We start from the raw sequence: 27,576 nt of genomic DNA, 5'->3' as shown, positions 1-27,576 counted from the left end.
CGTGGGGACATAATCTATCTATCACCAGTTACAGGAAAAAAGAACAGATCTGAAAAAATGTGGTCTCGATCGAAACGGAGCCTTTTCTCCTCTAACTCTACATATAACCTTTTGCGTGGTGGTGGAACGCCCGGTGTCTGTGGCGCCAGCGATGATGGCACAGTACCCGTACTCAACTCCCAGCCTTTCGTTAACAGCGGTTTGCACACGCTCTGGACAAACATGTAGTTCTTAATTGCTAGAAATTTCTTCAGCTGAACGTACTGTGAAACCGCGATCACACGTTTTGTTCGCGGAACGTGTCGCTACGCAGAGGCAGCAGGGAAGGAAGGGCTCTTGTTGATCCGCTCGTTGACCAGGGTGCGCAAAGATTACGTCATTGATTTCGACGTTTGCGCTTGCGCAACGGCTCCCTCGCCGTCAGTCCTTGCCAGGTACACACTTGTATGGTATGCATAGTTAAAGCAAGGGTCTGTAGTGCGATGGATACCTTGTCGATACCCCCTTGGCTACCAACAATTTCCCTGGCATACCACCCCGAATGGTTGGCCGGCCAGGTCTAGAATGTGAATCAGGCGAGAGCAAGTGAAAAGTATGACGTGATAGGCAGGTAATGCAGCTCTCGCGAGAGGGAAGCTATATTTACTTCAAATTAGTCCTGCACCTTTTGGTGGACGACCTTCTTGCAACTACCACGTACTCAATATCCATCGACATTAAAAGCAATGCGCAATCTCAGTCTTTTCCTAGCCGCTGGCGTTCTGGCGGTCCAGGTTGCTGGCAGCGGCTGGCTTCCCGGCCAGCGTGCAGGTGTGCCGCCTGTACCTACACATAACACAGACAATCGCTAACACCGTTAGTATACAACAAGTGGCACGAGAGCGAGCTCGAGAGATGGCTCTCTGACCACGGCATCCCGCACCCTAAGCCGGCGGACCGAAAAGATATTGAGGATCTCGTTGAGAAGAACTGGAAGGACTACGTCATCGAGCCCTACCGCAAATGGAGCCCCTCTCAGCTTAGCGCCTTTCTAGTATCCCGAGGCAAGGAGGCAAAGGCAGGTGCCGATGAAACGGTCGAGAGCTTGCTTGAGAGCGTCAAGGCCAACTGGTACTCGTCGGAAGAGGCTGCTGGCAAGGCCACTGCGGAGACCAAGGACTGGATTCTCAACACCTGGTCCGATAGCCAGCTTAAGGCGCTCTGTGACAAGCAGGGCATTCCCGGTAAGCACCCTCCAATGCCATCCTGCGCACTGTGTTAACAGCAGCAGTTCCTGCTACTAGCAACCGCGATGCGCTGTTGGCCAAAGCTCGGCGTGGCTTCGAGGTCGGCTCCAAAGCGGCTGGTGAAACTCTCTCGTACCCTGGCGACTGGCTCTACGAGTCTTGGTCGGATTCGGATCTCAAGAAGTGGCTCGACACGAATGGCATCCCCGCCCCCCAGCGCTCGAATCGCAACGCTTTGGTGGCTGCCGTCCGCCGCAATTCCCATCTTGCCTACCTCAAGGCCCAGGAACAAGAGGCGAAGGCCAGGGCACGCGCCAAGTCTGCCTATGCAAAGATCACTGACGACGTGATTGACGCCTGGAGCGAATCCGACCTCAAAAAGTTTGCCGATGAGAATGGCATCTCCGTCCCTCAGGGTACCAGGCTCAAAGAGTTCCGTGCCGCCGTGCGCCAGCACCGCGCCGAAATCATGGGCACCGACGTGCATGGCAAAGCCACCAAGGCTTTCGGCGCTGCTACGAGCCGAGCCAGCAATGAGTATGCCAAGGCCAGTGAGGACGCCACCCTGATTGCCCAAAAGGCATTTGAGGATGCCACTAGCGCCTGGTCCGAGAGCCGCCTCAAGTCGTACCTGGATGCTCGCGGTGTCCCTATTCCTCAAAACTCCAATCTTGACAGTCTCCGCGCTCTGGTGCGCAAGCACTCGCACAAGGCGGCCTCTGGCTGGACAGCCTGGACCTTCGACGACCTCGATAGGGAGACCCTCCAGAAGTATCTCCAGAAGCACGGTGATAAGGCTGCCAAGGCGGCTTCGAAGAAGGCCGATGCCACCCGCGAGGAGCTCGTTAAGACCGCTCAATCTGCCTACGCCAAGGCCGAGAAGAAGGGAGGTGAGGAGTATGAGGCGGCTAAGAAGTACGGCACGGAGCTCAGTAACGATGCTAAAGATAAGACATTCGAAGCTTGGTCCGAGTCGGATCTCAAGGCGTACCTCGATAGCTATGGTGTCCCTGTTCCCCAGGGCTCCAAGCTTGACGAACTCAAGGCGCTCACCCGCAAGCAATGGACCTATTTCAAATATGGCACAACGACGCCTCATGGTACCCTATTTGCCCAAGTTGAGGATGTTCTGGCGAATGGCCTGAGCTGGCTTCAGAAGCAGATCCGTGCTGGCTCCGAGGCTGCCAAAGAGAAAGCAGGAGAGGCTGATGCTGCCGCTCGCAAGAAAGCGGCCAAGGTTCAGGAGGAGCTTTAAGGCGTTTCTGCGAGAGCTGCTTACGAGAGTTTGAAGCAGAAGTTGTGAAGGCTAAATTACGTAGGGGAAGCTTGTCTTTTGCTGCTAGAGAGGACACAGTTTATGAGATTATGTAGCAGCGAGTCTTGCTAATGCGCGTGCGAGTTGCGCTTAGTGTTTTGATCAATTCAGTGCTTTTCAATTAGTTCTCTTCTCTTATGTACATTGCACGTGTGCTTCAACCAGATGCTAGCCCATGCTCGCATGCAAGTGGCGTCAGGCATCTCTTCATCATGCCCACAATCTACACGTACCGTCGGCGCCGGCACTGATGCACCAGGGATGCTTGGGGTGCCAGTCGACGTCCATGACACCGAGCTTGTTTACCACGCGGTGGGCCTTGAGCATCTTGACAGGAACAATGGTGGCATTCTCCATCAGATCGCTCACTACCTTGCCGTGGAAAATTTGCAGAGAACCGTCGTCGCTGGCATCGGCAAACAGTGGCAGCGAGCGGTGATACTTGACAGCGCGGATGGCCTCGACGTGAAATCGCATCGTCTTGTAAGGCCTGCTCGAGAGGTCCATGTCATGCCACAAAAGGCGGCGGTCGTAGGAACCGACGATCAAATTGTCGCCTCCCGGGTGAATATCGAAAGACGATATCCAGCGAGCGCCAGGCTGCACCACCTTGACGAGCTCTTGTCTCTGCAGGTCATAGCAGCGAATCATGCGTTGCGTGGCAACGAAGAAGAGAGGGCGTGAAGGGTGAAAATGGGCTGTTTGCGCCAGACCGGGCAGGCGACGGAAGGGAATCTGGCTGAGGTGCTTCGAGAGGGTGTGAATGGCGACGGAGCTGCGCTGTCCGGTTGGGGAGACGGTGCACAAGAAATCACCTCGTCTGTGCCAGGCGACGGTTTTAATCACGGAGCGCACTGTGGCCTTGAGCAGGACACCAGCATTCTCTAGCTTCGAACCGGGTCGTGCCCACTTGGCTGGTCCCTCCTTTTTGACGGTGGCCGACTTTTGCTGCGCGCCACCGGCAGCGTAGCCAAAACCAGCATCCAGTACATCTCGGCTGGCCTTCTCGATGGCATCGCTAGCCAGTGGAGGGCAGGCAAAGAATAGGTCCTCACCCGCAGCGGCGGCAAGAATGAAGGTATCCTTGACCGGGCGCCATCGGACAATCTGGACGGGTTCTTCGGAGCTCAGCTTGGTAGACCACTCCTCGTGGCCGTTTAGGGCCCAAACGCGGACCGTGCCATCGTCACCACCCGAGGCAATCCATTCGCCATCGGGACTGAAAGCCACAGTGCGCACGCGACCTTCATGGCCTCGGAAGATGGTCTGGCACAAGGAAGGGAAAGGCTTGAGCTCCTCCGGTCGAGGCAACTTGGGAAGAAGGGAGTTTGGGTCAATATTGAGTCTGTTTTTGCGGACACGGGGTGCCAGGTAGAGGTCCAGGCAGCGCTCGAATCGCTCCTTGACAAACTCGTCGTATCCAGGCACCCTTCGGAGGGCGTCATACTTCTGGGGCAGGTATTCCTTTTCTCTGCTCTCGGGGTCCTGGTCCTCCCAAGCCTGCTTCTCCTCGCGGGTTGGCAGGTATTCGGGCGGTGGATTGTAGCTAAGGTCATATCCTGGCGGTGCAAGCTTAGGAGCCGGGATGTGCATGACGCCTCTGTCCTGGGGCTCTTCGTTGGCCCAGATATCGTAGTAGGTCTCTGCTTGCTCTTCGACGCTGTCCGTTCCCTCCGCTGGCTTGTAGGGCAGAATCTTGCCCTCTTTGATGGCACGCACCAGCTGTGCGACACGCTTTGCCTCGTGCCTGGAGGGAACAAATCGTCTCTTGGGTTCCGGCGCCGCACTCAGCGGCATCTTTTCCTCGATACTGGTAAAGTAGGGCACCATTTCCTGCCAATGTTAGCAGGCTCTCGACCACAGGGCGTCAGGTTTACTCACGGGATAAGGGTCGTATCCTTCCTCTGGCACTTCGTTCATCTGGAGCTTTCGGAGAAGTTCAAGCTCATCCTGACTAAGGTTCAGCGGCTTGCCTGTCTCAGGGTCTGTTAAGCCGGTCCAACCCTTGGGCAGCTCGATGCTGTCGAGGAGGGCATCCAACGCCTCGCCGGTCGCAGGGCGCATTATCTTTTTGCCGTTGATGTCGTATCCGATATGAGGGTATGAGTCGTAAAAGGATAGCGGAATGTTGCCGATCGTGTTGACGGGTCCTTGGGCGTCGCTATCGTCGCTATCGTAGACAGGATCGATCTCTTCGTACTCGTAGCGCACGCCGCCGTTTGCGTCCGTCACAATCTTGTACGGCCAGTCCTCATTTTCGTCGTCGTCGTCGTCGTCGGGATCCTTGGGCAGATCATGGCTCGACCCATCGTCGAGTTCCGGTTCGCCGTCCGACTCGTCAAAGTCGCCCTCTTCATCTTCACTCTGCGACAAGATACCCTCCAGATGGCCATCAAAATCGTCATCGGACACTTCAGTATCCGATGAACGAATTCTCTTCGACGCCGAGCGAGCCATTTTTTTTTTTCGAATTGGTTGCTGCACAAAGCGCTGTCGAAGAGGGTGCTGGCCAGCCAAGAACTTTTTTTTTTTTGCAAGGCTTATCGGTGATGGCCAAGCCGATAAGAACTGTGGCGCAGGTTCTTGTTTTCCCTATGTTCAAGGTATCTGCGCCGGACAGCAAGTACCTAGTGGAGCCAGCCAATTCTGAGCCTGTGTGCGTCACAGCTGGCACAGTGTGTGGGACCAGGATAGCTGTTAGTGTAAACGTCCCAACGCTGGTCACTGGGCGAGTTGCCGATGCGGCCGTCAATGTTTATTCTCGTTAATGACAACAACCTCGGCATCACCTCGAGAGGCCACTCGTGCTCAGCAACGGTTCGGCATGGTATGCATTAACTCATTTCTCTATCAATGAGGCGCTGGCGCTGGTCACCTGGCGTCCAAGCAATGGATGACTTACTGTCTGCTGCGAAAGCCCAGCGCCAGAGGGAGGCTACCTACGAGGCTCCCATCCGGAAGGGCGCTGGCACGCCACGAACAGAACTTCCCGCAAATGCTGCTCATCATGACTTCGTAGGTCACACAAGGTTGGAACCACTGAATTTGCTCGACTGCGCTGCGGTTATCTCATCTTAATCACCCCTTCCCTTCGTACAAACCGAAGGTTCTTATTTGAAACCTGCCGCCCTCAGCATCTCAACTGTGGCCAGCTCTTTTTATGATTGTTCCAGGCTTGGAGAAGGCAGCGTGTTTGTTGGCTTTAAATGCGCTTACTACTGCTCGCATTGCAGTGGTGAGCGGACTGTCAACTAGTTCACGCTATATTACTTATAAAATTAACGCACGAGGACTTGTACTGGGTTGTTAGTGAAGTCACTTTCGAGTAGAGAAAACTGTTCTCGCAGGCAAGCGGTCAAGGCCATCCTGTAGTGGCATTAGGCTATGCCCTACTATGCTTGGGAGAAGTCCGGAACAACGCAGTTTATTGGGTTTTGAATAGGATAGTATTCTAAGCAGTCCGCTCTTAAAGAAAGAAACCTGATAATATGGTAGCTAAATGAGATTCCCATAAGCGAGTGAGTCGAGCCGATATGAAAGCTACTTACTAGCTCGAGCTTCCTCGTTGGCTTCGCTGCTGAGTAGCTTCTGGTTCTTCCGCCTCTTCTGTGACATGTGGATTTGATGCATAACAAGCTCTTTAAGCTTTCTTTCTATTAGATGTTAGGTTTTTTCGTACTGCGCTCCCTAGGTAGGGACTGTCTTGCCTACAAGTGTGAGCTCTGATGCCTTGTCGGCAGGGACCTTGTCGATTTAGAGCATCTCGACGAACAATATTCCTCTTCTCAATATAGTGTCGGCTTCAAGTTCAGAATGAGATGCAGTATCAAGCAATTTAGTCTCGGAGCCAGTAAAGGCAAGAGAAGTTGAATTACCTAGACAATCAAAGCATATATAGTGACACGCTCGGCTTCATCTCGTCTACCGGCACATTTGATGGTACAAGACCGACACTTGGGCCTCTCGGAGTCACTGGGCCACGCCGAAGCATCTGAAATAATCAACATCGTATTTTGTTTCTCGGGCCGAGAGGCTGGCCTCTCGATGCGACCCACCATTCCAGGAGCTGACACCGAATTGCCAAGGTCAGGCCCAAATCGGCTCACCGGCTTTCAAGAGTGAAAAAAACAGTGCATTGCGTGGCAGCCTGACCAATGTGGCCGGATTGTCCAGCAGCCAGGGCGTTCTACATCGCTTCCGTCGCTCTACGTGAGAAAATCCGTTACACCCATCAGCAATCGGCATTGCAGTGCTGAGTGGTATATTCACTAGTAATAGGTAGTCTTACACAGAGCGCATCCACCGCGCGCACCGACCGGCCACCAAAGTACATGTCGTGAAATTGTTCCGAGAAACGACATCATGCGTAGAAATTGACCGTCTGAGTCCAACTATTAGCAGGCAGCTGATTGTAGCCAGTAGGCCAAGACAACTTACATCCTTCTTCTTTGCTTGAACTTCAGCGATGGCGTCCACATAATGTTCGTGGCCAATCTTGTTCTTGCCAGAGCGCAATGCAATCATGCCAGCCTCCACACAAACAGCCTTGAGCATGGCACCGCCAAACTCGTCTGTGCTTCTTGCCAACTCGCCCCAGTTCACACCTGGGTCCACAGTCATTTTGCGAGAATGAATCTTGAGTATCTGAGCGCGCGCTTCCTCATTGGGCAGAGGAAACTCAATCTTTCTATCCAGACGTCCGGACCGCAGTAGGGCGGGATCCAAGACATCGATTCGGTTCGTGGCAGCCAGTACCTTGATTCTGTCGTCTGAGGCGAAGCCATCCAGCTGGTTGAGCAGTTCCAGCATGGTACGCTGCACTTCACGATCACCGCTCTTCTCGCTATCGAAGCGCTTTGTACCAACGGCGTCGAGTTCGTCGATGAAAATGATGGCAGGCGCCTTTTCTTTGGCAAGGGCGAAACAGTCTCGTACCAGCTTCGCACCGTCACCGATAAACATCTGCACCAGTTGAGGACCAGCGAGCTTGAGGAACGTGGCTTCGGTTTGCGCCGCGCACGCTCGGGCCAGCAGAGTCTTGCCAGTTCCGGGAGGGCCGTACATGAGCGCGCCTGAAAATGCATGTTAGTAACAGTATAGGCGGATGGCACTGCGCCCGTACCTTTAGGAGCCTTGATGCCAATCTTCTTGAATCGATCTGCTTCCTTCATGGGCCATACGATGGCCTCGACGAGCTCTTCAATCTGCTTGTCTAGGCCACCAACGTCGGTATACTGCTCAGTAGGCTTCTCGTCGACCTCCATGGCCTTGACGCGGCTGTCGTACTCCGCGGGTAGCGTGTCGAGAATCAGGTATGAGTCTTTGTTCACACCAATAAGGTCACCGGGCTTAAGCGCTTCCGAGTCCACAAGGCCAATAAGTGGAAGAAATATTGTTTGTCTCGTAGACGTCTTGATGACGGCGGACTTGCCAACACGTGTGGCGTCGAGGTCAATGTTGGCGCCCTCCTCGGACGACTCGGCAGTAGGATCCAGGTCTAGGAGCTCGACTACGTTTCCGACAAGGTAAGGTAATTGTCTGTTGGCCAAATTAGCGCGGTATAGTAGCGGCGTTACCACTCCTCCACGTACCTGTTGTTAGCGATCTTGTCCACATTCTCCTTGATTTTTTCGCCCATGGCTGCCTTTTCGTGAGAGAGACGCGATAGCTCGCTCTTCATGATTCGAGAGTCATTCTCTAGAAGCCTTTTCCTTGTCAGGATGTCCTGCGTGCTGAGTCCCAGGACCTCCTCGTCTAGGATGTCGTCTTCTTCATCGGCCTCTTTCATCTCCTCATCCCCCTCTGGGTTCTTGTTGCCCTTTCCATCGCGTTCCTCTCTCTTCTTGTCATTCTTATCCCGGCGATCCAGATCCTCGAGCTCTTCGAGTGTCGACATGATTGCAGATGAGGGTGGCGGCTATGGAGTGTTTGAGCGCGGCGCTGTTCCTGCTGGAGCAGCAAGTGCAGATGCAAGCGATTTATCGAAAACAAAAAAAACTGTAATTCGGTATCCTTGAGCCAAATCTATACAGCGGAATACGATTGCGTGCGCTGGAACGGGCGTCTGACTTGATGAATTACTTGCGCGAAGGGAAGTGAAGCAGTGAGGCGCCAGGCTGGGTGGGCTAAGCTTTGCTAATCACAGCACGCGCCATCACTCTGGCAGCCTGGTCGTGTATTTAGTAACCTACCTAAGGTAAGGTAGTTTGGGTATTTAGGTACCTAGTGGCCCGGCTCGGCCCACACCAAGCCAAGCTTCACACTGTGCTCACATTATAACCTGACCAGCGTGCCGGAGCGGCAGATGGTTCTCCCGAGAATCGCCAAATTGTTACTACTATCTTGAAGCTCGATTGTTGCGACTGTTGTCATCAGTCCCCATTCTCTCTGTCATCGACATCGCCGGGAAAAGTACCAATCTGCTCAGGATGGTGCAGCGGATTTCAGGGTCTTTCGAGCGCATCCTTTTGGGCCTTGTCAACAGGCCAATTGCAACCCGCATTCCCCTAATTAATCGCGAACCGTTTCGTCGACGATATGCTGCAGCCAGCCTCACGCATTCTGGTGCCGCAAACGCACCCGTTCAATTCTCGCCTGCGACAAAGCCTCCAAGCGCACGACCAGCAGAGACGCGAAAAAGTCAATTGATTCGAAATTACACATCTCTACTGCGCACAACACCATTGGTCCTCTTTTTTCAACACAGCAATCTGACAGCAGTCGAATGGGCTGCCGTGCGGCGGGAGCTCAAAAAGGCTGTATCAGCGGTTTCGTCTACAATCGCGGGAACAGATGGGCAGCCAATTGATATCAGCAACAGCGTGCAGCTGCAAGTGCTGCGTACAAATATGTTCGACGTTGCTCTCAAAATTGTCGAGTTCTACAACCCAGAGGCGGCTGCGGCTCTGGGCCCTACGGCGCGCACTTGGAAGGGACCGATTACCCACGATCTGTCAGAAGCGGCATACCAAGCCATTCACAACGCGGAGGTAACTCCTGAGTCGGCCTACAGCCAAATAGAGCCCCTCATGGTTGGTCCCTTGGCCGCGCTCGTCATGCCCGCGGTGTCGCCCATCCATCTCGCTGCTGCGCTCAGCATCCTATCCCCTGCCCCAAGCAGGTTCCCAGCGCCAACGAGAAAGAAGAGCCCTGGCTACCATGACCCTGTTTGTCAGAACGGCCTTGCAAAACTGACCCTGGTCGGCGGCCGCATCGAGGGTAAGGTCTTTGATCAGGCTGGCGTCAACTGGATTGGCGGCATTTCTGGTGGCCTGGACGGATTACGCGCTCAGCTGGTTCATGTTTTGCAGAGCGCTGGTCTTGGAATCACTGCCACTCTGGAGGGTGGAAGCAAAAACTTGTGGCTGGCTTTGGAGGGCAGAAAAGAGCAGCTCAAGGCGGGATAGATGCGGGTGTTGCGGCAACACGCAGCTCATTGTATGATACAAAATTAATTGATATACTGTACAACAAATCAAGCACATTTCTCTGGCGGTATTCATCATGAGAGGGCCGGTCATCAGCGTTCACTGCCCAAAGAAATACCAGGTCAAGGTTACATGAGTGAATCGCAAGCTAGAGTTAGGTATTGAGGCCTTCGAAAAACCATAGTACAGGGAAGAAGATTTACAACGTCGCTGTACGGAGTACTCCGTACCTGTAGACAAAGAAGTGCCAGTGTGCATGTGTGTCAGGGTGAATGCGTACCATACTTCAATTTCAATTTAAGCAGGTACTTTTAGGTGGGTAGGTAGGTAAGGTTCCTCTTAAGTATTTCTACAGGTACCTCTGAATACCCTGCGCTGGGGCAAGATGAATGCGCCTGATGCAACCCCACAGGAGCTTCAAGCTGTCGCGGCCCATGTGACGTTCTGCGCGATCATCTTCGACTCTTCATTGCAAGACTACAAAACCCCGCCTTGTTCATTAACAGCTTCGGCCTTGTATACCAATCGGATACCGACTTTCAACATCACGATTGGCGAGTCCGCAAAGCCTTCTTCGTTGTAAAGAAACAAGCCCTGTTTCGACGCGTGCCTCGTCTCAGCGCCTTCAACCAGCTCCTGGTATGGATTTTGCGCCGTACCAGTCCTCGCCACCCGAGCACGGCCGAGTAGCCTCTCCCGAGTATAACGCATCCCCGCGGGCTTCCACAGATGCGAGCAAGAGACCATTCTCGCCCGTCAATGCCGCTCGCAGTCCGCCTCCGCTACAGCACCCACAACCCCAAAGGGCCTGGGCAGGCTTCGATGGTCAGACGAGCGGTTGGTCTGGTGGAAGCGCCGCACCCGCGGCACATTCTTTACCTGGCGCATATCCTGTGGCGGAAGTAAGCGAATTCGACACAAGCCTCGGGCTCAGGCTCGACTACGAAGCTTGTCTTGCATATCTGGCGTTTCCGCCGGTCGGCGCCATTGTGCTTCTAATACTAGAGAGAAACAGCGACTACGTCAGGTGTGGCCAAGTCAAACCCCTGCGTTGTATGATATTTCTAACAATTCAAGATTTCACGCATGGCAATCTGCATTACTGTTTACGGCTATCATGATACTCCACCTCCTCTTCTCGTGGTCGAAATTCTTCAGCTGGGTCTTTTTCCTAGGCGATCTCGCCTTGATCGGGTTTCTCTCGCTCAAAGCATACCGCGACGCTGAAATACTAGACAGGTATGTAACAGCACATCAGATAGTGCAGCGATTGGAGCTAACTCAATCCAGATTTGAAGTTCCATTCTTCGGAAAGATAGCAACGAGGATACTAGATGACGAGTAACCTAGGTTAACCTCACGGTTTTATGTGCTCTCGACAAACACCGCGCTTCATTAATTAGATTTAAAGAGTGCATTAGCGCTTTGCCCTCCGGTTACCTATACAATATACAAATAGTTCGTTCAAATTATGTCTAATCGAGGGTCTGTATGAGCTAGGAGAGACTTGCATCAGGCCCATCATACTCCTACCCAAGGGAGTTGCCCCCAGACTCATCGCGACAGAACTGAGTGGACCTCACACGACACTGTGACTTTGTCTGTAAATACTACCTCACGAACGGTACCATCAGGACCATCATCGAGCCACCTTGCCAACAAATCATTGCTCTCCTTGGGCTTGACTGTGCTGTCTCTTGTACCTACGGTTATATGCGCAACGCGGTTCGCGCATTTCCATGTGTTAGATTTGTCATCGATCCGGACTACAATCGCCATGATGCGCTGGTCGAAAACAACCTGTCATGATTAGCTTGTTGTCTGCAACTTCCGTTCATCAGGCCTTACCCTCTCCATGACTACATCGCACTCGCCAAGCTTTCCAGCCCCTCTACCAGCATTATCGTGCAGCGTAAGGTAACGCTGCCAGAGCTCAGGGAACTGCTTGGCGTTGGCTCTATGCAAAAGCGTTACATGGAAAGCCATCTGTAATCTGCGAGTTTGCTTGAGCTGCATGTAGCTGCGCGATAGTTCTTTGTCACACGAGGCGAAAACCTTGTCGAGCGTGTTATTGACGATAGTTCCAGGGACAGCGATGGACATGTATTCAAGCTCCTTGGGCTTGTTCTCCTTCTTCTGTTGCTGCTTGGCTGGTTGTCTGCCCTTGCGGTCCGGAATGTCGTGCCTAAAATCCGGTTTGAAGCCGAGCGCAGACTCAAGCGCCTTGTCAAGCTCCTCAGCTTTTGGCAATTCCTTGACTATGTTGGGAAAAATTTCATGAAGCCTTGTAACCACGGTGCTCAGGTTCTTCCGGCTTCCTGCGATAGGGTCCAAGTCGATGAAAGCATCGAACCCGTCGTCTGGCCGAGTAAAGGGGGAGCAAGTCTCGAAGCGCCCTAGAAAACCATCCATGACCCCAAGGAATTTGTCTTGGTCGCTGGCGGCATGTATTGTCTGGTGATTATCCCCACGTTGAATGACTCTGTCGCGCGTCACCTGTCGAAGTTCTTCAAGAGATTCTTGGTCGTGACGGAAATTGAGGCACACCAGCTTAACTGACTCATGCTGAGTCTTTGTGTCGAAGATTATTTGCTTTCTCTCATGTCTTTGTGCATTGTTGCGATCGGCAAACACAACAGGGTGCTCTTCGAGCTGCGCCAGCACTGCCTTGGTAAATCGGGGAGGTCGCCCTTTTCCAGAAATGTTATCATTCTGGATATGTCCCCAGCCGAAAAGCTCTTTCAATGCCAAAGCAAGCGTAGTCTTTCCGCATCCAATGGTTGCTATTGGCACCAGAACAACATCCTTGGTGATCTCTGCCATGACTATCGCATCGGATTGATCCATATTTGCAGCATCGCTGCCCTTGATATTCTTGTAGTCGAGAAATTCGTTGCGCAGGGCAATTATCCCATGATTTTGGTTATAGAGTTTTGCAAGTCCAGGGTTCGTAGCCAGGCGCTTCTTGGCGTACAGAAGATATTCTTCGGTAATGGCAACATGCTTCTTGAATTTGGGCGGCTTGCCCATAATTAATGCCTTGGTACATTCTCTCCACTGCCTATACATGAGGTATGGCTCCTCGAACTTGAACTTGAAGAACCAGTCCTGAAATGGGATATTGTCAGGGCTACCTGACATCCGACAACGAATGACAAAGCCTTCCACATCACGACCGTCGTGTGCGCCGGTAATGGCTGCTTCCTCGAGAAAATCTTTGACCTTGTTGACGTCCTCAAACACGATATAGTTGGTCTTGCGAAAACCCCAGTCCTCGGCAAATTGCTGAACAGCTGTGCTAGGGTATGTGATGAATTCGGGCACATTGACATTAAGTCCATGTAGATAGAGGCCGGCATCTTCCGGTCCATAAGCCAAGATATGCTCCTCGAAGGCGTCGTCGCAGAGCTCGGCCACAGCCGTCACATTGCGCTGTCTAAGTTCCCGGGCGAGGTCATGCTTCGTCTTACCAAGAGCTTGAAGCTGTTTCTCTATCCAAGCTTCTCCAGCCTTTGAATGCGTTATCTCGCCACCACGATCTCCTGTGGAGTGTTTGCTGCAAACAATGAGAGTCTCATCCTCAAGACCAGCAATGAAGATGATGCATCCGTTTTCCTTGAGCGTGAGTTCGTATGGCCCTTGTGTTCTTGTCAGAATGTTGTCCCACTTTGTTTCTTCTACTTCGTTGACATTGAAAAACTTGTCGTAGCCTCGCACAGCAATCTCGTAGCGGTTCTTGCTTGTCTTGGTGGTGAACAGACCACGGGCGTACACTGGCAGATCACGTCGCTTGTAGTCCCATTCCTGAAATCGCCACGAGTCGACTGTGATGTTGTTTGGTGATTCTTTGACTTCAAATGGATTCTTTTTCACGGACGCCTTGCCGCGGCGCTGCTCCTTTCTGTATTGTTCCAATGACTGCATGAGCTTGGACATCTGGTCGTGGTCCTGCTCAATATACGGGACCCCAGCCATGTTAGAATAATTGCGCGAGTCCTTGAGGATTGATTTGGTAGTCGCCGTGAGAGAGCCTATTCGGGCTATTTTGAGATAGCTTCTCGTGCTGGTAATCATGGGTCTCTCCGTCGTTTGGACTGGTGCCGTTCTTCAAGAGATTCAACCGTACGGCATATATCGCTGTCGGTAAAGTCGCAAGCGGCGGAGCCCTAAAGCGAAACAGAGAGTTGATCACTCTAAATGATGTGGGCTTTCGTGACAGTAGACTCTGCGACAAGTGCGTAAAGTCATGTAAATGCTCGAAGTTCAGCAAACAGCCAAAGTTGGTTTCCAAGACAGAATCATTATCTGCCCCACCCGAGCTGCGGGTTGTGAATTTGTGACTCAGTCGGGCAGGCACTTCGAAACAAAAACTTCCTGACTGTGAGGTACACGACCTCGGTTCTTTCTTTACAAATTTTGCCCACCGAAATGAATGAGTCTTCACCGGGGACTAGTCAGCATACGCGATAGCTCTGTCTAGAACAGTGTTAGTTTTTTTTTGCAGTTATGCATTGGTGGCACAGCACAACAGGAAGGAGCAGCGAGATCCCTCTGACATTAGGCAGCCATTCTATATTGTAAATTCGTTACAGTGCGCTTTTTGACTGCGGGATCTAAGTATATTTAGAATTTAACTAGCCAAGTAGAGATGGTTAGATGTAAGAAAGTAAAGATTACGAATTTATATGCAGCAAGGGCTAGGTACCGAGCGGAACTTCTGTCTCCCTCACTTTCTCTGTATCTACCCACTACCCAGTACTGACTTCCATGACCCAGCTTACCCACTTTGCCACTGAAGCGGGCGTAACGTCAATTTTTCCTCCTGCACCAAACTAGGTACACTCAGCATCACCAAAATGGCACCGAATCCTTTTCTGCTAGCTGCAGACAATAGCCCATCTCTTCTTCCCTTGTTGAGAGACAATCCAGAAATTGCAAAATCGCAAGACGAGCACGGCTATTCCTTGGTACACGCTGCCGCAAGCTACAACCACCTTGATCTCCTTCGGGCATTGATTAACGAGCTAAATGTTGATGTCAACATCAAGGACGAGGACAACGAAACTGCCCTTTTCGTAGTAGAAACGGTTGGCGCGGCCAAGACTTTGGTCGAGCTTGGCGTCCATGTCCAGCACAAGGGCCTCGAAGGCCTCACAGCTGCCGAGAGGATTGCAGGCGACGCTGACTTCCCCGAGGTTGCGGCTTACTTGAACTCTTTGGACCCCGGACAAGCTGTTCGGCAGACTAGCTCGGGTGCCGCTGCACTACCAATCGGGCTCGCTTCACCCCCGGAGGGCATGCAAGTTACATTCGGAACTATAAATGAAGCTGAGGTTCCAGCCGAGGTGGACTCGGAGTTTCAGCGTCGCATTGAGGAGTTTGCCCAGCGCGATGATTTTAACACACCAGAGGGCCAGGCGGATCTCAGAAAACTCGTCGAGGATGCCATTACAGACCAGGGACTTGGCGAGGAGAGAAGCACCAAGCCGAAACGAGTATGAGATCCTATTTATGCTTGACATCCCACATCAGAAATCTAGAGTTCTGCCCCGGTGGCTTCAGGACTGTGATTTCGCTTTTGCCGCCCAATCCACCTGCTACCGCATCGGTTGCACTTATCGCGAACCACGACGCTTCTGGGCAAGACGCCATGAGTGCGGATGCCATTGTCGACACCCACGAAGAACTCAACAGCCCATCCCAGCTGATGTGACCAACTCTCGTGTTGCCTGGCGGACAATCTGGTACGCTGTACCGCGAGATATACGCATCAAGGCTATCTTTATGGAGGATTCGAGGGCTTTGCAGACGTACAAGTGAGATCCATTCATACAGCTCCGCTGCTGTGTCTTGGCCACATCGCCCATTATCCTCGAGGCCGGGAATTGTGGGCGTTATGACTCGGTGTGTTTCGATGTGTCTCGAAACGACTGGTTTTGACAGCACCTCTGTGTATGGCAGTTGGCCAAGTGTTGTTGGTTTTTCGGCTTCAGCTTTGTCAGGACGAAGTAGTGGGATGTGGATAGCAAGGCCTACATGAAATTTCCAGCGTACACACCCAGTTCAGTGTCTGGTCTGATATGCTTCTGCAGCCGTAAAGCAGTCGGTCGAAGCCTCGCTTGCCATGCTGCATGGAAGGACTTTGCAAGTCGTAGGTGACGTCTGTCCAATATTAGCATGGGTCCTCCAGGACTGTCCACGAATACTTACACCACTTTGACCGCATCTCTCTGTTGCCATTCCGTTCATCGATTTTTCCGGATAGACCTGACCGCTCGTATGTTTCTCTGTCAAGATAGAGGTTAAGCTTCCCTAGAGCATGTGTCAGCTAAGTGAACTGTGTTACTGATGGTTTCCCAACCTTTGCAAAGTACGAATGTGTTGCCTGAGGTGGCACTCCCTTCCGAGAGCATGGAAATACTTCCTGTATAACGTCAGAATGCTGCTCGCCGCATGCGTGTATAATCTTACCAGTCTGAACATGCTCTGTGAAAAAGGTTTTCTCGAACAATTGACTCAGAGTGGCCTTGACTCTGTAATATCGTATGGGTGTACTCTGTGTCAGTTGCTCCATAGCAGCAGTCCAGCAATCCGATGAGATAACATCGACCTAATTTTCATGAGTGCTTGCCTACTTGTATGTGTGTTGAGGCTGGCCCTACCCTGTGTATGAAATCTTTACTGCGAAAGCTGCCAGCTGGTCGTCGTTTTGCCAGTGAGTCGCCTGGTTCAATACTTGCGGTGGTGAAGGTGCACCGCGTATTCTGGTAGACCGATGGGACAGCCTGTGAATCCATTCCTCCGTAGTGCCTCCACTGTTCGCACTCATTTACGGTTCAGCGCAGTTGAGCTGCCTAGAAAAACTGGTTGGCATATGGAAGCCAGGTTGAAGCACCGTCATTTTCGGCGGTGTGCCACAAAAATTCTCGATAGTCCCACTTACCCTGCAATTCAAATGACTACCTGCAATTCAACCGTGTTGCCCGGCATTGCCACCATTCACATATTGCTTCTAGTGTGTTTGGCATCACTGAGTTGACTAGCTTTGTGCCTTACGACCTGTATCCACTGTTGCAGCCATGATAGACTTTATCATCAAATTTGCACAGGCTCACGAGAGTTTTCGCATTCCCGAAATCGAGGCGCTTGCGATCATCGAGGGCGTGCACTTGGAGATAATACAATATGATGAAGCAGTACGATACATGAATCGGCACTTTAAATTTCACTGACATTTCCTAGTCACCGCTATGTACCGTGCGCCTGCCTTCCGCGGATGCAGCAAAGAGGCTGATACGTCGGTCCATCATGGCACAGTCAATTCACGAGCTGTGGGGTTCAGGTAAGAACCTGGAAGAGCTCAATGATTCCATCAAAGCGACAAGTAGCTCGGAGTGGCCAAGATACAGGGTCTCTTCATTCAAGTTCGTGTTTGACTCATACCAAGGATCACGGTCCAAGCCCAGCCAGCTTTCTGTGATCAACAACTTTCGATTTCTGCCGTTCGAGGGACACATCATCATGAAAAACCCGGACGAGATCTTCACTGTACTAGAACTTTGGCCGTGGAACAGTGTTCCTCTGGGAGTCGAGCACCCCAACTACTATCACCTAGGACGTTTCATTGCCAACTCTGCTCGTAACGATGTACTCAAGTTTGATTTGAAGAAAAGACAGTACATATCGACGACAAGCATGGATTCCGAGCTTGCTCTCATTACGGCAAACATTGCGCTAGCTGCCCCTGGTAAGATTCTATACGACCCATTCGTTGGAACAGGGTCATTTCCTATTGCATGTGCCCACTTTGGTGCAATGAGCTGGGGCAGTGATATAGACGGACGAAGCATTCGAGGCGAGGGCAATGGAAAGAGTCTCAAGGGAAACTTTGGACAATACCACATCGCGTCGTTGCTTGGTGACGTCTTTGCCGCCGATGTCACAAATAGCCCAATCCGAAGGCGGAGAGTTTGGGACGGCATTGTCTGCGATCCACCTTATGGAGTAAGAGAAGGACTGCGAGTACTCGGGCTGAAGGACCCTGAGAAGACACCGTGGCTTGTAGAGCGCGGCCTTAAGCATGGAATGTGAGTTGCGACGACCAAAGTGTGGATGGGTAGCTGCTGACGTGCAAAGGGAATTCGACTTCGTGCCTCCAAAGAAGCCATATAGCTTCATGGCAATACTCGACGACATCCTCGTACTCGCAGTGGAAACACTCGTCGACAATGCCAGACTCTCTTTCTGGATGCCCACGGCCAATGAAGAGGACCAACGAATCCCAGCCCCAACGCACCCGAGTCTCGAAATCGTGGCCAATTGCGTCCAGGTTTTCAACAAATGTAAGCCTAGTCCCTTTTTGGCGCTGGGAGACTGACATCGGCTCACATCAACAGGGTCGCGACGGCTGATTACGTACCGACGTATACCGGATGATGAAGTGTCTAACGAGGCGCTCGCGGCATATGCTGGGAGAACAATTATCAGTGACGTCGGAACCACCGCCAACGAACTTAATCCATTTCGCCGCGGGTATTTTAGGAAATTCCAAAGTGATAGCTAGAAGCTAGATGCATGATTTGTCAACCAAACTGGGCCTCATGATATCCGTAAACTCAATAACCCCTTTCCGGCTCCCAAGCAAAAACCCGTCGATCTGTTCAACAGGTCAAAACCCAACGACAAAACTATAAAGACCATGCATGCTGCAAACCTGATGAAGTCAGATTCCGCGAGAGCGACGCGAGAGCGACATTTGCGGACTAATAATGTGCTGCTCGGCCTCCGCCGCAAACTTGCAGCTTACAGATGGCTCCCCACGGCATAAAATTTATCGGAATTCCATAGCCATAAAGCATCCTCGATCGGGGACATGCTTCAACTCAAGCTGTTGAAACCTACACAGCGTTAGCGTCGCAGGAGAAAAAAAAAGAGACCAACGCACTTTTCGCTCTTTGAATGAAAGTAGATGCCGCTGACTTCTCCTTTGACCTGGTTGAAGCATATATAGTAGAAGCCCTCAAAGCTAGCGCCGTGAATTGTGCGAACGCGATGATCCGGCACCAAAAAGTGCTCCTTCCATCGCATAAATATAAATTCCTTTTGAGCAACATCGGGTATCAAGACAGACCCCTTTTTTGCCTGTTTCTGATACGGCCGAAACGCACCAAACTTGCCCCAGTGGCTCAAATCTACCTTGGCATTGGCACCCCAGTCGTCGTGCTGTGTGAGGAAGCTATACCTTGTTCCGATTATTTCGCCTTCAAAATATGTCGTGAGGGTTGGGTGATCCTCCGTGAGACCTATCAGAGCTGTAAGCTGAAACAGTCGGGACAACGACGCAAGCTTGCCGAGCGACGCAAGCATACGGACCTTGAATACGTAGATAGCCGCACAGGAAAGACTCGCGCATGTCGACATATTTTATTTCGACCTGAACATCATATACCTGTCGTTCAGACTGTTGTGTGCCGTGGAATTTTGTACCCGGCCGTAGGTAGGATGACGGACTAAAGGGAATGGACTGGGTCTATTAGTTTTCTGCCTGATGGAATGGGACGACAAGGCGTACTCTCTTATTGGAGTAGTCGAGGCCAGTATAACATGAACTCTGCGTATCGTCGTCACATGTTTCAAACTCGTTTTCGTCCGTTTCTTTCCTGCTGGAGATACTAGCCGGAGATGGGCTACCCATAACAGCCTTCTGGCTGGTGCCAAGGCGACCCTCGAGGTCTTGCTGTTTGCTGTTGCCGACGTCGGGGGGAGGCGAAGTTGCGCCGGTCGCGCTAGATCGAGGAGGTGGGGATATTGTAGTCGCCCGTGACGAGGGCTCGGCAGAGATGCGATCGTCTGTGACCTGAGAATCCTCTCTTATCATGATCCGTGACTGGTCCGAGTCGACAGACGGGGCGTCGCGAGGTGACTGGCTCCGCCTGTGCGTCGTCGACTGCAACCCGGGCGTCATTTCTTCATGGGATGTCTGAGAGATGTGAGATGAATGCTGTAACTCGTCGGGACAAGTTGAAAAGTTGTGGGACGACGGTGACGAAGGATCGAGCGGCGGTTCTGAGGACGGGGTCGGCATTGTTGCGACCGAGCGTACGGTGATAATCGACGACGATGATGGCGGAAAATCGTCAGCGAAGAAGATGCCGCCAATCAAAGGGGTACAAAGCCCCGAGTTTTGCTGCAACACCAAACAGGCGATTGCGTTTCTCGAGCGTCGTCTAGTTGCTGAGAATTATGGGGTGACGGTCTCACCACTTTGACCGATCGGCTGACAGCGTATCTCTGAACGTAGCGTACCTATGGATATCGTCTGCGGATTGCAGGCCCAAATCGCCTTGATCGTGAGATTATATCGCGCTCCTGCACAGTGGCAAGCGATGGTTGCTTAAATACAAGCTATAGGGTCAAGTGCAGAAGGCGAAAACGAAGAAGGATTGAGAGGCGAATTCGGGTCGACATGTGTGGAGAAACCGACACTGATACCGAGACGGGTGCTGCCCCTCCAGCTGGCGATAGTCGGGCGAGATTGGGTACCTAGGTACCTCGTCGAGCTGGAGAGCTTGTAGCCTTGAGGTACCGCACAGCGTCCGATATCTGCGGGGGATACCCGCCTCTACATGGGTCGCAGGCGCGATCTGAGAAGCCCAAGCATGGCTGACCTAGGTACCTGGGGAAATAGCCAACTATTTAGGCAACAGATAAGTACCTACCTACGGACCTACCTAAGGTACCTACCTAGGTGAATAAAGACGCCGTGCAGTATATAGTACCGATCCAAAGGAGAACTACAGTCGAAGATGAAATTGAGGAACTTCTGAGTGAGGTAGGTGTTATTGCTGAGCCTATTTGAACAGCAAGCTAGGTATGTAGGTAGCTGGGCAGATGAATGTGACCGAAAGCTGCAGCGGTGCCCAGTGTGTACTGACATCGCTGTGTACTGTATTTACGGATGGCTCACTGATTAACAATTACAGGTATTTCGGTAGAAAATAGCAGTAGAAAATAGCCTCGCCCGAGACAGGCACAAGATGAAAAGATAGCCAAACTCATGGTGAAAGTAGGTAGTGTTGAATGAATGGCGACAGCACCGAACAGGCCACAATCTTTAATCGCCATCCACGCATTTGCACTTGCTTGAGAAGCAATCAACTTTGAAGGCTGTGATTGGCATATTGATAGACTGACCAAGGCCTAGAGTATTATTCATGATATTTGAAGGAACTTGTGTGCGCCTGATGCCATTGTGAACCAGCAAATGGCATCCCTGGCCCACATCCCGGAACTCCGAATTTGGGTATCAATTAAATAGGCTTGATTTTGAAATGCAATGCAATGAGGCTGAAAACAAGTGCCTTGAGATCTTGAACAAGATAATAGAAGACTCGGAGGCCCTCGGGGTCGGCTGACTCTGTGACATCGACTAGTGATCCGATTTTGGCAGTCTATGGCTGTTAGCATTCATCTGATTCTGTAACATTCATCTACCGACCTCGAATGAAATATGGTCATTCCCAAGTCGAATTTCTAGCTGCTGACGACCGTCCTTGTTCTTTTGAGGCCACCTGGAGTCGTCTTCCCTGTGAATGGTCAGGACGCTCGAAGTTATTTGTGCATGTAGGGTAAGCGTACTTGGTAATCTCGCTGGATTTGATGATACGCTTTATCTCATCGACAATGGTAGCGCTCACGCACACTGACAACCTCATTAGCGACTGCATTAAGCAAATTGTGAAAGTCGATGAGCGCGTACTCTCTTTGCGGATCAAGCTGTCGTTTCGGTAATTCGAGTTATTGGCATATCGTGCGACAGCACTGCGGCCGTCTCCCACAACCCTTATGTCGAATTCTGTGAAAAGTGCATTAGCCAACGCCCATTCGTAGAAGTGGAGCGCCACCGACCTAAGAACTCGTGGCCGAAGCGACCGGAATGGCCAGAGCTGACAGTAGTTAGTACGTTAGTACGTTTGTATGAAGATATTCGAAACAACTCACTAGTAGCGCAGGTAGAATGGTTCGTGGGAGGAACTCATGGCTGCGATTTTTGTTCGTCGCAAAAATTTGGCCAAGCTGCGAACACGCCCCCGGAGCTTCATTAGCTTCACCTACAGCGCGCGCGCTCATGGTGGGGTATGATGGACGAAACAATCACGTGCATCCACACTCCACGTCCCCTCGATTATTAGTGCCACCTGTCCAGCGGTGATGGATCAGGAGCAGCCAGATCACCACGAGCTGAGGGTGCCAATTTCAGAGCTTGCCTTTACGACTGCTGGCGACTCCAGCAGCTTCAGCGTTGGCACTGTTGTTCAGATCCGCCTATCCATGGCCCAGAATACCAATTGAAAAACCAACAATTCCTCACAGCACAGCCACGAACGAATCACGAACCCCTGATCTATAACAAATCATGTCGGGATTTTTGGAAAACGCATACAGTCTCGTCCACCAGGACAATGCGGCCGATGTGCCCACTGTCTCTGATCTGCGAATGCAGCTGGAAAAGGGCACGGACGAGAGCAAGGTCGACACAATGAAGCGCATCTTGACAATCATGCTCAATGGCGACTCTATGCCGACACTCCTTATGCACATTATTCGATTCGTCATGCCCTCCAAGTACAAGCCCCTCAAGAAACTTTTGTACTTCTACTATGAAATCTGTCCCAAGCTGGACGCTTCTGGCAAACTGAAGCAAGAAATGATCCTTGTCTGGTGCGACTGACACTTGCCCTTCTGTCACAGAATGTCACTGACTGAATGGCGCAGCAACGGCATTCGCAATGACCTGCAGCACGCAAACGAGTATATTCGAGGCAACACTTTACGATTCCTTTGCAAGCTGCGCGAGCCTGAACTCATTGAGCCCCTCCTCTCGTCTGCCCGATCCTGCCTTGAGCACCGCCACGCGTATGTTCGCAAGAACGCTGTTTTCGCCGTCTCCTCGATATACTTGCATTCGCCCAGCCTCATTCCCGATGCCGCAGATCTCATCTCTGCTTTCCTCAGTGGTGAAACAGACGCCACCTGCAAGCGCAACGCCTTTGCTGCGCTCTCCAGCATTGATCACGAGGCTGCGCTGGTGTACCTCAGCTCTGTCTTTGACGGCATCCCGAACGCCGACGATTTGTTGCAGCTCGTTGAGCTTGAATTTATTCGCAAGGATGCTGTTCAGAACACTCAGAATAAAGTAGGCTGAACCGCAGTCATTTCTTACGCTTACTGACTCGGACTAGGCTCGCTACCTTCGACTTATATTCGACCTACTCGAAGCTAATGCCTCTACTGTTGTCTACGAAGCGGCATCCTCTCTGACTGCCCTTACAAATAACCCTGTTGCTGTCAAAGCTGCTGCTGCGAAATTCATCGAGCTAAGCATCAAGGAGGCTGATAACAATGTCAAGCTCATCGTCCTCAACCGTGTTGATCAGCTGCGCAAGAAGAACGAAGGAATCATTGATGACCTTGTGATGGAGATTCTTCGAGTACTCTCCAGCACAGATATTGATGTGCGCAAAAAGGCCCTCGAGATTGCCCTGGAGATGGTCTCGAGCAAGAATGTCGAGGAAGTTGTCCTGCTGCTCAAGAAGGAACTGTCCAAGACTGTCGACCAAGAGTACGAAAAGAACGCCGAATACCGATCTCTTCTCATTCACTCCATCCACCAGTGTGCCATCAAGTTCTCCGAGGTTGCCGCCAGCGTTGTTGAGTTACTCATGGATTTCGTCACTGATTTTAATAATGCGTCTGCCGTCGATGTCATCAACTTCGTCAAGGAGGTGGTCGAAAAGTTCCCTGCGCTGCGCACTATAATCGTCGAGAGACTCGTTTCGACACTGAGTGAGGTCCGTGCCGGCAGGGTCTATAGAGGTATCCTATGGATCATTGGCGAGTACTCGCTGGAAGAGAAGGACATCCGTGATGCATGGCGCCGCATCCGCGCCAGCCTTGGCGAGATCCCAATTCTGGCTTCCGAGCAGCGCTTGCTGGAGGAGCAAGATGGTGACGAAAAAGAGCTGCAGCAGCCGAATGGCGAGTCGAAGCCGGCGGCACCTACTGGATCCCGTAAAATCCTTGCGGACGGAACATATGCTACCGAAACTGCCCTCACCAGCCAGTCTTCTGCAGCTGCGAAACTCGAAGTCGTCAAGGCCACGCAGAAGCCGCCGTTACGTCAGCTCATTCTGGATGGCGACTACTACTTAGCCACAGTACTTTCATCCGCCCTTGTCAAGCTTGTCATGCGCCACTCGGAGACTTCCTCTGACAAATCCCGCACAAACGCCCTGCGCGCCGAGGCGATGCTCATCATGATTTCTATTCTTCGGGTTGGCCAGTCACAATTTGTCAAGGCCCCAATCGATGAAGACTCTGTCGATCGTATCATGTCTTGCGTAAGATCGCTGGCCGAATTCTCCGAGAAGAAGGACCTGGAAGCTGTCTGGCTCGACGACACCAGAAAAGCCTTTAAAGCCATGGTTCTGGTTGAGGAGAGAAAGCGTGCAGCCAAAGAAGCGCACGAAAAGGCTAAGTCTGCTGTTCAAGTCGATGATGTTATCCAAATTCGCCAGCTAGCCAAGAAAAATGCCAGCGATGGCCTTGATGAGATCGAAGTTGACCTAGAGCGCGCTACCGGTGGCGACAGTACGGCGGAAGACTTGTCGTCAAAGCTCAGTCGCGTGGTACAGCTCACTGGGTTTTCAGATCCCGTCTATGCCGAAGCCTACGTCAAGGTTCACCAATTTGACATTGTCCTCGATGTTCTACTGGTCAACCAGACTACAGAAACTCTGCAGAACCTTTCTGTCGAGTTCGCCACTCTAGGCGACCTCAAGGTAGTCGAGCGGCCAACTACTCAGAACCTAGGACCCCACGACTTCCACAACGTCCAATGTACCATCAAGGTATCGTCGACTGATACTGGCGTCATTTTTGGCAACGTCGTCTACGATGGTGCTCACTCAACAGATACCAACGTAGTCATTCTCAATGACCTCCACGTTGACATTATGGATTACATACAGCCCGCCACCTGCACAGAAACGCAGTTCCGCACAATGTGGACAGAATTTGAATGGGAGAACAAGGTCAACATCAACTCCAAGGCAAATACTTTGCGCGAATTTCTGGACCAGCTGATGGCATGCACCAACATGAGCTGCCTCACCCCTGAGGCGAGCTTGAAGGGCGACTGCCAGTTTTTGAGTGCGAACTTGTACGCCCGCAGTGTATTTGGTATGTTTATGACTCATTGGACTTCATGATATCTATCACCATTCCCATACTAACTCACTTTAGGGGAGGATGCCTTGGCCAATTTGAGTATCGAACAGGAGGGAGAGGACGGCCCCATCACGGGATTCGTGCGTATAAGAAGCAGGTCGCAGGGCCTGGCACTTAGCCTTGGCTCCCTCAAGGGACTTAACAAGATTGGCTCAACGTAAATGTTGAAATCGAATCAAATAAGCGCTAATTTAGACTTGGGGATCTGGAACGGGAAACTCCAGCATCGCATATGGATTACGATGCAGAAAAGTGAAGCATTAAAAGAATAGTGTTCTTCTTCATTAAGAAATACATTGTGGGCAAGTGATTAGGTGTCATTTATTGTGGCTTCAGTAGGGGTCAGCTAATATGCTATATGTTCCCAAAAAAGTGGCCGTTCTCAAAGGAAAAAGGTGTCCGCGCCTTGCCGCGTACATGGTAATCATTAGCTGAAAGTGAATATGTGCGGGGGTATATGTAAAGAAAGTCGGGCAGCAAAATAAAATAAAAACATTACGTCGTCAGCAGCAGGGCAGTCCATGAAGGGGTAGCATATGGTAGCGTTAACGATTGGAGACGAGGGCATTCACAATGTGGCCCTCTTGCCAACCCTGAGATTGGAGCGTCGCAGTCTCTTTCAGCATTTTGCCCATGTAAGCAAGGCGTACTTTCTTGGCTGAAGAGAGCTAGAGGTCGTTAGCTGGGCTCTGGTGAGGACAAGTGAAACATATGTACCTTAGTTTCAGCGGCCATCTTCTTGATGACGTTTCTAACAATATCCGTAGTTGATATAGAGACAGTGATGTCGTTGCCAGTTTCGCTGAGGCGGGCACGGACTTGGATCTGCTCGCCATCATCGACCTCTTTGCCCTTTTCTGCTTTGCTCATCTCTCCATCTTCCCCACCTGCCTGGGTCTCGTCGTCAGCACTGCCAATGCCATCGTTGTCGTGGTCATGCTCGATCATATTTTGCGGATCGGAGACGACCCATTCAGGTAGTGCGTAATAGTTGCCGAATGAGTCGTACGCCCCATTCACCAAGTCTCCTGTCGGCAGTGAAATCCCAGCAGCTGTGAGCATGGACTGCGCAGTCTGCAACGCCGTTTGGCCATCGTCATTTGTTCCCTGCGTTGGGGGCTCCCAGAGGACCTGCAACGCGCTGTGGAGTGTTTGCCAAATATCTGGTCGGGCGGTGACACGGGTATCAAAAAGCTCTGTTCGTTCCGTATCTAATTGCTTTCTTGTCCATTGGCGGTCAACCGAGGCCCATACATGGCGTCGCAATGGCTTATTGATGTGCTCGTCAAGAGGTCCTCGATCACGATGGCGTCGGCGGCGAGGAGAAGCTGGGTTGACAGCGCTAGGCGGCGTTGTTGCGCTCTCACCGAGACTCAGCGGCGGAGGGTTAATGTGTCGTGCGGATACATTGGAAATTCCGCCAGGATAAGGAGAATTAGGCCCAGCCGATCGCGAGAAGCAGCAGCCCTGATATCGATTCAGTCAGTATCGAGTACAACAACACGAACAGTCCACCGCATACCATGGTTGAGGCTTGTCGCTAGCCTTGTGTGACACAATGGTGTATATTGGGCAGATTCAAGAGGTAAGGAGGCGAGTGTGCTGTCAAAGCCATATCAGCATGCTCGCCGATCACCCTTGATCTAAGCAAGCCGCTGGCAGGGAAAGGTAGTGAAGGAGGTAAAGGAAATATGGCAACGCGCATGTCTGAACAAGCATGGGAATGGGTAGCGGATAGCGGGGGTATACTCTGAGCTCGATTTCAGCGGGTCATAGTCCATGCGATCGGCGACGAGCGCTCAACAACCGTTCTAATGCAAGAAATAAGATAAGAGGCGCTCAAATTCGAAAGAGAAACAAGGACGCTACATAAATAAGGAGTACCCAAACAGAACGATAGCTTCAGTGCGGTGGCAATACCTACTCTACCTTTTCTGTAAGGTAGGTACCTGTTACTAGAGGCATCATAATCACTACCTTATGGCACAGTTCTTAAAGCACTAATTTACCTTCCACCTACCTAGGTAGGTAGGTACCTACGCGTAAGTGTTATAATTTATAGCCCTAGTAGTATATAATTTAAATCAAAAGAGCTATAATTACTTCTCTATTTAATAATAAAAGATAGTTAATTATATATACTAATAAATACTAGTTAATATATATAATAATTAGTTAATATAATATAGTTAATAAGTAAGTAATATAGATAAGTAAGTAATATAGTATAACGATAGCTTAATCCTAATCTATAGTTAGTCTATTTCTTAGGTAGTGAGTTAGGTTTAAATATTATAGAGTAGTAATAAGTAATATCTTT

General features: G+C 51.3%; 12 protein-coding genes across 12 annotated transcripts; 6 read left to right on the top strand and 6 right to left on the bottom strand.

The window, feature by feature from the left end:
* Positions 1-725: 725 nt before the first annotated feature.
* Positions 726-2,481, top strand: BBA_10203 (brefeldin A resistance protein; the record flags this gene model as incomplete). The annotated part of the gene is made up of 3 exons (XM_008605300.1): positions 726-810; positions 861-1,223; positions 1,271-2,481. 3 exons carry the CDS (start codon positions 726-728, stop codon positions 2,479-2,481), a joined length of 1,659 nt encoding a protein of 552 aa, XP_008603522.1.
* Positions 2,482-2,751: 270 nt separating this feature from the next.
* On the bottom strand, positions 2,752-4,998 carry BBA_10202 (BOP1NT domain-containing protein; the record flags this gene model as incomplete). The annotated part of the gene is made up of 2 exons (XM_008605299.1): positions 2,752-4,374; positions 4,423-4,998. 2 exons carry the CDS (start codon positions 4,996-4,998, stop codon positions 2,752-2,754), a joined length of 2,199 nt encoding a protein of 732 aa, XP_008603521.1.
* Positions 4,999-6,901: 1,903 nt separating this feature from the next.
* On the bottom strand, positions 6,902-8,437 carry BBA_10201 (26S proteasome subunit P45 family protein; the record flags this gene model as incomplete). The annotated part of the gene is made up of 4 exons (XM_008605298.1): positions 6,902-6,922; positions 6,979-7,613; positions 7,664-8,079; positions 8,133-8,437. 4 exons carry the CDS (start codon positions 8,435-8,437, stop codon positions 6,902-6,904), a joined length of 1,377 nt encoding a protein of 458 aa, XP_008603520.1.
* A 532-nt stretch (positions 8,438-8,969) lies between these two features.
* On the top strand, positions 8,970-9,947 carry BBA_10200 (ribosomal protein YmL11 precursor, mitochondrial; the record flags this gene model as incomplete). The annotated part of the gene is made up of 1 exon (XM_008605297.1): positions 8,970-9,947. One exon carries the CDS (start codon positions 8,970-8,972, stop codon positions 9,945-9,947), a length of 978 nt encoding a protein of 325 aa, XP_008603519.1.
* Positions 9,948-10,609: 662 nt separating this feature from the next.
* BBA_10199 (UPF0132 domain-containing protein) lies at positions 10,610-11,313 on the top strand (the record flags this gene model as incomplete). The annotated part of the gene is made up of 3 exons (XM_008605296.1): positions 10,610-10,995; positions 11,046-11,207; positions 11,259-11,313. The coding sequence occupies 3 exons, from the start codon at positions 10,610-10,612 to the stop codon at positions 11,311-11,313; spliced, it is 603 nt and encodes a 200-aa protein (XP_008603518.1).
* A 72-nt stretch (positions 11,314-11,385) lies between these two features.
* On the bottom strand, positions 11,386-13,943 carry BBA_10198 (fungal tRNA ligase adenylyltransferase; the record flags this gene model as incomplete). The annotated part of the gene is made up of 3 exons (XM_008605295.1): positions 11,386-11,408; positions 11,588-11,768; positions 11,817-13,943. 3 exons carry the CDS (start codon positions 13,941-13,943, stop codon positions 11,386-11,388), a joined length of 2,331 nt encoding a protein of 776 aa, XP_008603517.1.
* An 881-nt stretch (positions 13,944-14,824) lies between these two features.
* Positions 14,825-15,469, top strand: BBA_10197 (ankyrin repeat-containing protein; the record flags this gene model as incomplete). Its single annotated transcript, XM_008605294.1, has 1 exon — positions 14,825-15,469. One exon carries the CDS (start codon positions 14,825-14,827, stop codon positions 15,467-15,469), a length of 645 nt encoding a protein of 214 aa, XP_008603516.1.
* A 35-nt stretch (positions 15,470-15,504) lies between these two features.
* Positions 15,505-16,765, bottom strand: BBA_10196 (ribonuclease P 40kDa subunit; the record flags this gene model as incomplete). The annotated part of the gene is made up of 7 exons (XM_008605293.1): positions 15,505-15,717; positions 15,783-15,961; positions 16,023-16,130; positions 16,179-16,280; positions 16,330-16,392; positions 16,440-16,578; positions 16,631-16,765. 7 exons carry the CDS (start codon positions 16,763-16,765, stop codon positions 15,505-15,507), a joined length of 939 nt encoding a protein of 312 aa, XP_008603515.1.
* A 282-nt stretch (positions 16,766-17,047) lies between these two features.
* Positions 17,048-18,531, top strand: BBA_10195 (tRNA guanosine-2'-O-methyltransferase TRM11; the record flags this gene model as incomplete). Its single annotated transcript, XM_008605292.1, has 4 exons — positions 17,048-17,164; positions 17,211-18,055; positions 18,105-18,310; positions 18,365-18,531. 4 exons carry the CDS (start codon positions 17,048-17,050, stop codon positions 18,529-18,531), a joined length of 1,335 nt encoding a protein of 444 aa, XP_008603514.1.
* Positions 18,532-18,845: 314 nt separating this feature from the next.
* Positions 18,846-20,052, bottom strand: BBA_10194 (vacuolar import and degradation protein; the record flags this gene model as incomplete). Its single annotated transcript, XM_008605291.1, has 4 exons — positions 18,846-18,855; positions 18,913-19,270; positions 19,341-19,491; positions 19,540-20,052. The coding sequence occupies 4 exons, from the start codon at positions 20,050-20,052 to the stop codon at positions 18,846-18,848; spliced, it is 1,032 nt and encodes a 343-aa protein (XP_008603513.1).
* Positions 20,053-21,277: 1,225 nt separating this feature from the next.
* Positions 21,278-22,006, bottom strand: BBA_10193 (mago nashi protein; the record flags this gene model as incomplete). Its single annotated transcript, XM_008605290.1, has 6 exons — positions 21,278-21,418; positions 21,466-21,553; positions 21,606-21,669; positions 21,727-21,822; positions 21,876-21,913; positions 21,969-22,006. 6 exons carry the CDS (start codon positions 22,004-22,006, stop codon positions 21,278-21,280), a joined length of 465 nt encoding a protein of 154 aa, XP_008603512.1.
* A 377-nt stretch (positions 22,007-22,383) lies between these two features.
* On the top strand, positions 22,384-25,417 carry BBA_10192 (coatomer beta subunit; the record flags this gene model as incomplete). Its single annotated transcript, XM_008605289.1, has 4 exons — positions 22,384-22,688; positions 22,743-23,163; positions 23,210-25,208; positions 25,272-25,417. The coding sequence occupies 4 exons, from the start codon at positions 22,384-22,386 to the stop codon at positions 25,415-25,417; spliced, it is 2,871 nt and encodes a 956-aa protein (XP_008603511.1).
* Positions 25,418-27,576: the final 2,159 nt, after the last annotated feature.

The sequence above is a fragment of the Beauveria bassiana genome (assembly GCF_000280675.1).
Source record: "Beauveria bassiana ARSEF 2860 unplaced genomic scaffold BBA_S00098, whole genome shotgun sequence".
Classification (NCBI taxonomy): domain Eukaryota; kingdom Fungi; phylum Ascomycota; class Sordariomycetes; order Hypocreales; family Cordycipitaceae; genus Beauveria; species Beauveria bassiana.
This window is presented reverse-complemented; position numbering and strand designations above follow the sequence as displayed.